Genomic DNA, 12,511 nt, shown 5'->3' with positions numbered 1-12,511 from the left:
ATACACGGACACACACGTTGACTCACCTTCACATCTCTCCACCACATCCTCCTGTGCAGCTGCTTGGCTCTGCTGCTAAAGGCTGAAGCGTTGTCTGATAGGCTGTCTGGAAGGTCATATGACCAAAGGGGACACGTGCAGGGAGAGAAGATGGGGACAGGGAGAGACACAGAAGAAAACAGAAAGGTGTAAACAGCATCTGATAGGAGCTGTCTGTTGTATTCTCTGTTTCTATGACTAAGAACTACCTCATCTCATACTCTGGTATGACAGGGACAACCTCATGTTGCCAAAGCAAAACACACAACTTGTTCCTTCTGCCTCTCCATATTTTAATTTTTTAATTTCACCTTTATTTAACCAGGTAGGCAAGTTGAGAACAAGGTCTCATTTACAATTGCGACCTGGCCAAGATAAAGCAAAGCAGTTCGACACATACAACACAGAGTTACACATGGAGTAAAACAAACATACAGTCAATAATACAGTAGAAAAATAAGTCTATATACAATGTGAGCAAATGAGGTGAGATGGGAGGTAAAGGCAAAAAAAAAGACAATATAGCAAGTAAAACACTGGAATGGTAGATTTGCAGTGGACGAATGTGCAAAGTAGAGATAAATAATGGGGTGCAGAGGAGCAAAATAAATAAATAAATACAGTAGGGGGAGAGGTAGTTGTTTGGGCTAAATTATAGATGGGCTATGTACAGGTGCAGTAATCTGTGAGCTGCTCTGACAGCTGGTGCTTAAAGCTAGTGAGGGAGATAAGCGTTTCCAGTTTCAGAGATTTTTGTAGTTCGTTCCAGTCATTGACAGCAGAGAACTGGAAGGAGAGGCGGCCAAAGGAAGAATTGGTTTTGGGGGTGACCAGAGAGATATACCTGCTGGAGCGTGTGCTACAGGTGGGTGCTGCTATGGTGACCAGCGAGCTGAGATAACGGGGGACTTTACCTAGCAGGGTCTTGTAGATAACCTGTATATATATATAAATATATAAACATATATATAAATATATAAATAAAGTTAGATTTGATCTCTCTGTTTGGAGTCAGACAGTTGTTTGACATTATGTGTTGGTATGCAGAGACATTATGTGACATTATGTGTTGGCATGCAGAGATCTCCTGTTCTCATGGTGAACACCTCTCCTCTCATGTCATCTCCTGTGCTTGTTAACAGAGCTGAACTTGCTCCAGCCAATAACTAGCAGACTACCTACAGACAGGGATAATAAGAACATTGTAATCATGCACCATCTAAAAATCTAATTGTATTTGTCACATGCTCCAGATACAACAATCTGACAGTCAAATGCTTACTTAACTGCACTGTGAGTTAAGGGCTTGTAAAAATTTTTTTTTTTAAATACAAAGGGGGTTGCGGCACAGAGTCAATGTGCGGGGGGCATCGGTTAGTCGAGGTAATATGTACATGTAGGTAGAGATAAAGTGACTATGCATAGATAATAAACAGAGAGAGTAGCAGCAGCTTAAAAATGGGGAGGTCGGGACAATGCAAATAGCCCTGGTAGCCATTTCATTAACTGTTCAAGAATTTTATGGCTTGGGGGTAGAAGCCTTCTCGACCTAGACTTGATGATCCGGTACCGCTTGCCGTGCGATAGCAGAGAGAACAGTCCATGACTAGGGTGGCTGGAGCCCTTGGCAATGGTATAGAGCTCCTGGATGGCAGGAAGCTTGGCCTTGGTGATGTACTGGGCCATGAGCACTACCCGCTGTAGTGCCCTGCGGTCGGAGGCCAAGCAGTTACCATACCAGGCGGGGATGCAAGCAGTCAGGATTCTCTCGATGGTGCAGCTGTAAAACAGTTTTGCAAATCTTTTCAGTCTCCTGAGAGGGAATAGCCGTTGTCGTGCCCTCTTCCTAACTGTCTTGGTGTGTTTGGACCATGATAGTGTGTTGGTGATGTGGACACCAAGGAACTTGAAGCTCTCAACCTACTCCACTGCAGCCCCATCGATGAGAATGGGGGCGTGCTCAGTCTTCCTTTTTCTGTAGTCCACAATTATCTCCTTTGTTTTGATCACGTTGAGGGAGAGGTTGTCATCCTGGCACCAGACTGCCAGGTATCTGACCTCCACCTTATAGGCTGTCTCATCGTTGCCAGTGATCAGGCCTACCTCTGTTGTGTCGTCGGCAAACTTAACGATGGTGTTGGAGTCGCACTACGGTGTTGAATGCTGAGCTGTAGTCAATGAATAGCATTCTCACGTAGGTGTTCCTTTTGTCCATGTGGGAAAGGGCAGTGTAGAGTGCAATAGAGATTGTATCATCTGTGGATCTGTTGGGCAGTATGTAAATTGGAGTGGGTCTAGGGTTTCTGGGATAATGGTGTTGATGTGAGCCATGACCAGCTATGGGTCAGTAGTCATTTAGGCAGGTTCTCTTAGTGTTCTTGGTCACAAGGACTATGGTGGTCTGCTTGAAACATGTTGGTATTACAGACTCGGTCAGGGACAGGTTGAACATGTCAGTGAAGACACTTGCCAGTTGGTCAGCACATGCTCGGAGTACACGTCCTGGTAATCCGCCTGTCCCTGCGGCCTTGTGAATGTTGACCTGTTTAAAAGGTCTTACATCGGCTGCAGAGAGCATGATCACAGTCATCAGGAACAGCTGATGCGCTCATGCATGCTTCAGTGTTACTTGCCTCGAAGCAAGCATAGAAGTTATTTAGCTCGTCTGGTAGGCTCGTGTCACTGGTCAGCTCGCGGCTGTGCTTCCCTTTGTAGTCCGTAATAGTTTGCAAGCCCTGCCACAAGGGCTTCCGCGGTCTAAGGCACTGCTTCTCAGTGCTAGGGGTGTCACTATAGACCTTGGTTCAATTCCAGGCTGTATCACAACCGGCCGTGATCGAGAGCCCCATAGGGCGGTGCACGATTGGCCCAGCGTTGTCCGGGTTAGGGTGTCATTGTAAATAAGAATTTGTTCTTAACTGACTTGCCTAGTTAAATAAACATTAAATATACACACACACACACACACACACACACACACACACACACACACACACACACACACACATATATATATTTTCCCCCATTAAAAAAACATAAAATTGATCAGAAATACAGTGTAGACATTATTAATGTTGTAAAAAGAGGTCAGATGAAGCAGATGCTATGCTACAGGACTGTTTTGCTAGCACAGACTGGAATATGTTCCAGGGTTCCTCCGATGGCATTGAGGAGTACACCACATCAGTCATTGGCTTCATCAATAAGTGCATTGATGACGTTATCGATGTTTACTTTCTCACTTAGTCACGATTCATTCAGGACTATCCGTAATCATGGTAGCATCCACATTAATGTAGAAGTGTAAAGAAACATTTCTATTCACAATAAAGAGTCTCCAAAATGACACAATACACTATTTACCATTATTTTGTGCCCAAAAGAAATGAATCTGAAACAACCAAAACAAACAAATGTATCCAACAAGTTTGTAGAGTCACAAGCTTGATGTAATCATTGCGTGCTAGGAATACAGGACCAAATACTAAAATGTTGACTACTTTAATACACTTAAGTAAATTTGTCCAAATACTTTGGTCCCCTAAAATGGGGGGACTATGTACAAGAAGTGCTTTAATTTCCCATAAGGTTAACCTGATATGGTTAAAAAAACTCAATTTAAAGCTGACAGTTGTCCCATTAAAACTCAGTCATTGTATCTTTTCAAATCCAAGTACAGCAAAAGTACAGCAAAACAATAAAATGTGACACTGTCCCAATTAGAGGTCGACCGAAAAAGCAGATTAATCGTCCGATTTTTAAAATGTATTTGTAATAATGACAATTACAACAATACTGAATTAACACTTATTTTAACTTAATATAATACATCAATAAAATCAATTTAGCCTCAAGTAAATAATGAAACATGTTCAATTTGGTTTAAATAATGCAAAAACAAAGTGTTGGAGAAGAAAGTAAAAGTGCAATATGTGCTATGTACGATAGCTAACGTTTCAGTTCCTTGCTCAGAACATATGAAAGTTGGTGGTTCCTTTTGTCACGAGTCTTCAATATTCCCAGGTAAGAGGTTTTAAGTTGTAGTTATTATAGGACTATTTCCCTCTCATTAACCTTTGACTATTGGATGTTCTTATAGGCACTTTAGTATTGCCAGTGTAACAGTATAGCTTCCGTCCCTCTCCTCGCTCCTCACTGGGCTTGAACCAGCAACACAACGACAACAGCCACCATCGAAGCAGCGTTACCCATGCAGAGCAAGGGGAACAACTACTAGAAGGCTCAGAGCGAGTGACGTTTGAAACACTATTAGCGCGCGCTAACTAGCTAGCCATTTCACTTCGGTTACACCAGCCTCATCTCGGGAGTTGATAGGCTTGAAGTCATAAACAGCGCAATGCTTGACGCACAACGAAGAGCTGCTGGCAAAACGCGCAAAAGTGCTGTTTGAATGAATGTTTACGCGCCTGCTTCTGCCTACCTCTGCTCAGTCAGATACTTAGATACTTGTATGCTCAGTTAGATTATATGCAAAGCAGGACAGGCTAGATAATATCTAGTAATATCATCAACCATGTGTAGTTAACTAGTGATTATGATTGATTGTTTTTTATAAGATAAGTTTAATGCTAGCTAGCAACTTACCTTGCCTTACTGCATTCGTGTAACAGGCAGTCTCCTTGTGGAGTGCAACGAGAGAGAGGCAGGTCGTTATTGCGTTGGACGAGTTAACTGTAAGGTAGCAAGATTGGATCCCCCGAGCTGACAAGGTGAAAATCTCTCGTTCTGCCCCTGAACAAGGCAATTAACCCACCGTTCCTAGGCCGTCATTGAAAATAAGAATGTGTTCTTAACTGACTTGCCTAGTTAAATAAAGGTATAAAAAATATAATAATAATACATTTAAAAATAAAATCAATTTAAATAAAATAATAATAATAAAAATTACAAAAAAAAAAGAATCAGCAAATCAGCACCCAAAAATACCGATTTCCGATTGTTATGAAAACTTGAAATCGGCCCCAATTAATCGGCCATTCAAATTAATCGGTCGACCTCTAGTCCCAATACACCAAAACTGTTTTAGGGTTCCTTCCTACCACTGTGTTCCGAATGTGGATATTGTGCTGGTGGACATGACAGAGACAACATCTGTGTAAGTCATGATGGACCTGGAGTACCCAGGACGGCTGGAGAAAGCCCATTTCATCTGTTCATCCCAACAGAGAAAGCAGGAAGGCGTGTGAGCGTGTGTGAGAGAGAGAGAGCGAGCGCAAGTGAGAGCTAGCCTGTTAATGCATTCAATCTGTAGAGATCATGAACACATGTAGAGTGTACTGAACATAGAGATCATATAATTTACATAGAATGTGCAGAACACCTGGATGTGTTCAGTTTCCTACATCCTCTAACAGCTCCCTACTGCCCCAGATGAAAAACATCCTTACTAATTACAGCTCTAATATTTTTTTCTCCCCAATTTCGTGGTATCCAATTGGTAGTATTTACAGTCTTGTCTCATTGCTGCAACTCCCATACGGACTCGGGAGAGGCGAAGGTTGAGAGCCATGCGCCCTCTGAATCCCAATCCATCCAGCCGCACTGCTTCTTGACACAATGCACATCCAACCCGGAAGCCAGCCGCACCAATGTGTCGGAGGAAACGCCGTACACCTGGCGACCTGGTCAGCGTGCACTGTGCCCAGGCCCGCCACTGGAGTCACTAGTGTGCGATGAGACAAGGATATCCCTGCTGGCCAAACCCTCCCTAACCCGGACGACGCTGGGCCAATTGTGTGTCACCCCATGGACCTCCCGGTTGCGGCCGCCTGCGACAGAGCCTCGGCTCGAACCCAGAATCTCTGGTGGCACAGCCTTAGACCACTGCGCCACCCGGGAGTACTATAATCATTATTACGATCATACAGACTAGACTCCATTTACTTGGGACGGCAGGTAGCCTAGTGGTTAGAGAGTTGGACTAATAACCGAAAGGTTGCAAGATCAAATCCCCAATCTGACAAGGTAAAAATCTGTTGTTCCGCACCAAACAAGGTTAACCCACTGCTTCTAGGCCGTCATTGAAAATAAGAATTTGTTCTTAACTGACTTGCCTAGTTAAATAAAAGGTCAAATAAAACTTATTTTACACAGTTACCACACCTGCCCATCGAAGCCTTGCATTTTGTGTGTGTGTGTATGCTCTGTATGTCATCGCCACATTTGGCTCTGATTAGAGGTCGACCGATTATTGGAGGACCAAAAAAAGCAGATACCGATTAAATCGGACGATTTTTCTATATATTACATATATATATTTGTAATAATGACAATTACAACCATACTGAATGAACACTTATTTTAACTTAACATAATACATAAATAAAGTCAATTTAGTCTCAAATAAATAATGAAACGTTCAATTTGGTTTAAATAATGCAAAAACTGTGTTGGAGAAGTAAAAGTGCAATATGTGCCATGTAAAAAAGCTAACATTTAAGTTCCTTGCTCAGAACATGAGAACATATGAAAGCTGGTGGTTCCTTTTACATGATGCTTCAATATTCCCAGTTAAGAAGGTTTAGGTATTTCTCTCTATACCATTTGTATTTCATATACCTTTGACTATTGGATGTTCTTATAGGCACTTTAGTATAATCTCGGGAGTTGTTAGGCTTGAAGTCATAAACAGCACTGTGCTTTAAGCATTGCTAAGAGCTGCTGGCAAACACAGTAAAGTACTGTTTGAATGAATGCTTACGAGCCTGCTGCTGCCTACCACCGCTCAGTTAGACTGCTCTATCAAATATCAAATCATAGACTTAATTATAATAAACACACAGAAATATGAGCCTTTGGTCATTAATAATGGTGAAATCATTTAATTTCGAGAACAAAATGTTTATTCTTTCAGTGAAATACGGAACCGTTCCGTATTTTATCAAACGGCTAGCAACCCTAAGTCTAAATATTGCTGTTACATTGCACAACCTTCAATGTTATGATGTTATGTAATTATGTAAAATTCTGGCAAATTAATTACGGTCTTTGTTAGAAAGAAATGGTCTTCACACAGTTCACAACGAGCCAGGCGGAGAAAACTTCTGCATATACCCTGACTCTGCTTGCACTGAACGCAAGAGAAGTGACACAATTTCCCTAGTTAATATTGCCTGCTAACATGCATTTCCTTTAACTAAATATGCAGGTTTAAAAAAATATATATACTTCTGTGTATTGATTTTAAGGAAGGCATTGATGTTTATGGTTCGGTACATTTGTACAACGATTGTGCTTTTTCGCAAATGCGCTTTTGTTAATTCATCACTCTTTTTAGCGAAGTTGAAGTAGGCTGTGATTCGATGATAAATTAACAGGCACCGCTCTGATTATATGCAATACAGGACAAGCTAGTTAACCTAGTAATATCATCAACCATGTGGAGGTAATTAGTGATTATGTGAAGATTGATTGTTTATTATAAGATAAGTTTAATGCTAGCTAGCAACTTACCTTGGCTCCTTGCAGCCACAAGGTCCATTTGATGCTGCACTCGCGTAACAGGTGGTCAGCCTGCCACGCAGTCTCCTCGTGGATTGCAATGTAATCGGCAACCAAAAAGGCTGATTACCGATTGTTATGAAAACTTGAAATCATCCCTAATTAAATTGACCATGCCAATTAATCGGTCGACCTCTAGCTCTGATCCATGATAACCAAAGAAGAGCAGTCAAGAGTGAGAGCTAGCCTTGTCATATCTCCCCCCCACATTCCCATTCCGGAGTGACTGAGTGGAATTCTCAGTGGGAAATTAGCTCCTGTAGAGGATGACTAATGGACCTGTCAGAATTCCAGGTCATCTCCAACAGGAATGTTCTCTTGCTTGTACAAACTTCTGGCAGGGTACACTCATAGGATCACATATACAGTCTCTTTCCCTTCCTATCTGAACTGTATATGTAAGACGGGAGTCTACCGTGGTTTTATGTTAGTCTCAGATTCTGTACATATCATTTTAAAGATATTAACTTGATCTGAATAGGATTTGAGTCTCACCTGACTTGTCCTGCAGGTCCTCAAGTCGCTCTCCCCTGTCGATCACCTTGGAGATGTTCTCCTGTATCACATCGATGACCTCATCAACCTGCGACTGCACTCTGGGGAGAGAAACAAACTTGAATGTCAACACACAGAAATAACATGTTGTGAACAGTGTTGAAGGTGGAGGAGTTAGCTGGTACAGGTGTTCTTACTGACACATTCACAAAACCACACACACACAGGGACGTTCAAATAAATGCACACCAGTGGAAGCTGCTGGGGGGAGGATGGCTCATAACTGCTGGAATGGTATCAAACATTGTTATTTTAACTGTATCAAATCAAAATCAAATCTTACTGGTCACATATACATATTTGGCAGATGTTATTGCGGGTGTAGCAAAATGCTTGTGTTCCTAGCTCCAACAGTGCAGTAGTATCTAACAATTCACAACAATAGACACAAATCTAAAATAAAAATTATGGATTTAATTGAGCAATGTCGGAGTGGCATTGACTAAAATACAGAAGAGAATATAGTATATACATGAGATGAGTAAATCAGTATGTAAACATTATTTAAAGTGACTAATGTTCCATTATTAAAGTGGCCAGTGATTCCAAGTCTAAGTATATAGGGCAGCAGCCTCTAAGGTGCAGGGTTGCGTAATCTGGTGGAAGCCCGCTAGTGATGGCTGTTTAACAGTCTGATGGCCTTGACATAGAAGCTGTTTTTCAGTCTCTCGGTCCCAGCTTTAATGCACCTGTACTGACCACGCCTTCTGGATGATAGTGGGGTGAACAGGCAGTGGCTCGGGTGGTTGTTGTCCTTGATGATCTTTTTGGCCTTCCTGTGAAATCGGGTGCTGTAGGTGTCCTGGAGGGCAATTAGTTTGTCCCTGGGGATGCATTGTGCAGACAACACCACCATCTGGAGAGCCTTGCGGTTGTGAGCGGTGCAGTTTCCGTACCAGATGGTGATACAGCCCAACAGGATGCTCTCAACTGTGCATCTGTAAAAGTTTGTGAGGGTTTTATGGGCCAAGCCAAATTTCTTCAGCTTCCTGAGGTTGATGAGGTGCTGTTGCACCTTCACAACACTGTGTGGGTGGACAATTTCAGATTGTCAGTGATGTGTACGCCGAGGAACTTGAATCTTTCCACCTCCTCCACTACGGTCCCACCGATGTGCATAGGGGCGTGCTCCCTCTGCTGTTTCCTGAAGTCCACGATCAGCTCCTTTGTTTTGTTGACGTTGAGTGAGAGGTTATCTTCCTGGCACCACTCTCCCAGGGCCCTCACCTCCTCCCTGTAGGCTGTCTCGTCATTGTTGGTAAAAAGGCCTACTACTGTTGTCTGCAAACTTGATGATTAAGTTAGAGGTGTGCGTGGCCAAGCAGTCATGGATGAACAGGGAGTACAGGAGGGGGCTGAGCACACCCCTTGTGGGGCCCCTGTGTTGAGGATCAGCATTGCGAAGGTGTCGTTTCCTACCTTTACCACCTGGGAGTGGACCGTCAGGAAGCCCAGGACCCAGTTGCACAGGGCGGGGTTCAGACCCAGGACCCCGAGCTTAATGATGATCTTGGAGGGTACTATGGTGTTGAATGCTGAGCTATAGTAAATGAACAGCATTCTTACATAGGTATTCTGCTTGTCCAGGTGGGATAGGGCAGTGTGCAATGCGATAGCGATTGTATCGCCTGTGGATCTATTGGGGCGGTAGGCAAATTAAAGTGGGTCTAGGGTGTCAGGTACGGTAGACGTGATACGATCCTTGACTATGACTTAAATGTAAATGTAAATGTAGTCTCTCAAAGCACTTCATGATGACAGAAGTGAGTGCTACGGGGTGATAGTCATTTAGGTCAGTTACCTTTGCTTTCTTGGGTACAGGAACAATGGTGGACATCTTGAAGCAAGTGGGGACAGCAGACTGGATTAGTGAGAGATTGAATATGTCCGTAAACACTCCAGCCAGCTGTTCTCCGCATGTTCTGAGGACGCGGCCGTCTGGGCCGGCAGCCTTGCGAGGGTTAACAAGTTAAACTGTCTTACTCACGTCGGCCATGGAGAAGGAGCGCCCACAGTCCTTGGTCGAGGGCCGTGTTGGTGGCACTGTGTTATCCTCAAAGCGGGCGTAGATGGTGTTAAGCTTGTCCAAAAGCATGAAGTCGGTGTCCGCAACGTGGCTGAACAGGCAGCTTTAACAACCAAAGCCAGACTGCTCCATTTTAGTAGCCAAGCGAGGACTGTGGCATGTGTCTGTACACTTTCCCTCCGCTGTAAATCTGACATGTAAGCAGTGCAGCTGAAGTTGAATTCACCCATGCGAGCACATCAGGCTGTAACTAGTAGATGACTCATTTATACTCGCTTGTTTATCCTATTCGGACCGCGGGCCTTGTGTTTGGCACGTAGCCTATTGAACACATTATGACCGACTTGTGATCATTGCGCTTGCTAGTTTGATTGTATTGACATACCCAGCCTTCGTTATAGCCTCCCATTTTTGTTTAAAATATTGAGTCATTGAGGCAGCAAACAATGTGTCAGACCAGCTGTGATTTACAACCTGATAGTAATATTTTTTGGACTACCAGGGGATGTATTGGTGAATTATATGAATCATGCATTGAACTGCATCCATACAGTCTGCCAACAATGCCTTAGTGTGCGTCATGGAAGTTTGAGGAAAATATAACCTATTTTTAAAACCTCTTATAATGTTGGTTTTGAAGCATAAACTAGACATTTTATATTTTCTACTGATATGTCTGGTTGTTTCATATCTACAAAGTAGTTAAAATGCTGTCAGTTCCACTTTAAATATTGTACCACTTTCAGAACTAGTTATACTATTCTTTACAGTGCTATGCCTCTTACACCGTTTAAGATAGAAACTTTAAAACTTGCAGACTAGTCTGGAATAGTGTGTATATATACAGCTTTCTGATACTATCTATACTTTTAAAACTTTTATTAAACTTCATCCATTTCTATGGGGTTTCTTCAACATTCTAAAGCCTCCATTGTGACAACATGACTTCCAACATTCCAGTCACTGTGAATGCAACATGACACAAATCAGCTACTTTATCCACAAATTAGAGCATATGAGATATTCCTATATTTCTCTGCTTTTCAAATCTGAAATCAGTTAAAAAATATATTCTACCAATCTAACGATACAGCTGTTTTAGTAGCCGCATAAACAAAATTCTCTTTACAAACTGACATTTTTCACCACTTCATAGCACTTTAGACAAAACATTAAGTGTGTGACATCTTGATCTAATTCTCTGCTATTCAAATCCGGAATTAGAACAGAATTATCTGATACGAGGGCTGTTGCAGTGACCGTATTACCGCCACGCCGGCAGTCATGACCACAGTAAAATACCACGTGACCATTCACCGTAATCTCCTTTTATGCACTCAGGACATGTGTTGGTAGTATCCAACTCAAAGCCTAACAACGAAATAGACAGCACTTTCAAAAGGTAATAGTTAATTCAAGACACCCATACACATATTAGAGCTTATACATACACATAGACCTATATATGTGCCCAAGACTGAAAAAATATTACAATGATGATTGTGCAGTTCCTTATACAACACATAGCCTATGCATATTATGCAGCGCAGAAACATTTATATATTTAAAAAAAAACGGATTTAATATGTTTAATTGGTCTAGCCTATACTCCATAATTATTCAAATTCTAGTAATCACCTTTGATTGTGGACTGTATTATTATGAATACTAGATAAACTGGTTACCTTACGCTAGACTTTAAAGTTTCTATTCATGAGTCTCGAGAGAGAGAGAACGTATAGGCCTAGGTGATGCTGCTGGTTCATTGATTATGCAGGGTGGCTTACAGAGTTAGCCTACAATAGTGCATTTGATTCTGAATGGCCTAGTAATAGGACTTTTAAAGAATTAAATCATTAATAGGGTGACCTTTAGCTGCAGAATATATCGCCACTGTGCTTTTTCATCTCCTCCCCTTTCTCCTCCATTCCTTTCTCAAGCAAGCAGAGAGAGTAGCTGTCAACAGTTAAATTAAATATGTTTCCTTGTGAAAACATGTTACTTTCGACGTTCCCAACAGATTTCACTTGGTTTCCCAAATTAAGCAATTGCCAGCTGCAGGAACAAGGTTGGGGAGCCCATGCCATTCAGAGTTTTGTCGGAATATCACCTGTCGTGCAGTGAGAGGTTGCATGCTCCTCAAACAATGCTTTCTGCATGGAGTGAAACACCCGGAGTATCCTACACTAACGGCGGCAGGGTAGCCTAGTGGTTAGAGCATTGGACTAGTAAACGGAAGGTTGCAAAGTTCAAACCCCCAAGCTGACAAGGTACAAATCTGTCGTTCTGCCCCTGAACAGGCAGTTAACCCACTGTTCCTAGGCCGTCATTGAAAATAAGAATTTGTTCTTAACTGACTTGCCTAGTTAA

The 12,511-nt window shown here is 42.3% G+C and overlaps 1 protein-coding gene across 4 annotated transcripts in view; it reads right to left on the bottom strand.

The window, feature by feature from the left end:
• Nucleotides 1–12,511, bottom strand: part of LOC135512963 (vesicle-associated membrane protein 4-like) — a 29,419-nt gene that overhangs the window by 1,581 nt on the left and 15,327 nt on the right. For all 4 annotated transcript variants that reach the window (XM_064935519.1, XM_064935518.1, XM_064935520.1 and 1 more), the window contains 2 exons: nucleotides 8,056–8,156; nucleotides 27–106 (listed from right to left, as the gene is read on the bottom strand). In XM_064935519.1, the coding sequence (XP_064791591.1) occupies nucleotides 27–106; nucleotides 8,056–8,156 (181 nt within the window). The remainder of the gene's footprint in view (nucleotides 1–26; nucleotides 107–8,055; nucleotides 8,157–12,511) is intronic.

This window comes from Oncorhynchus masou, chromosome 24 (assembly GCF_036934945.1).
Source record: "Oncorhynchus masou masou isolate Uvic2021 chromosome 24, UVic_Omas_1.1, whole genome shotgun sequence".
Classification (NCBI taxonomy): domain Eukaryota; kingdom Metazoa; phylum Chordata; class Actinopteri; order Salmoniformes; family Salmonidae; genus Oncorhynchus; species Oncorhynchus masou.
The sequence above is the reverse complement of the archived record's forward strand: the minus strand, read 5'-3'. Positions and strand labels throughout refer to the sequence as shown.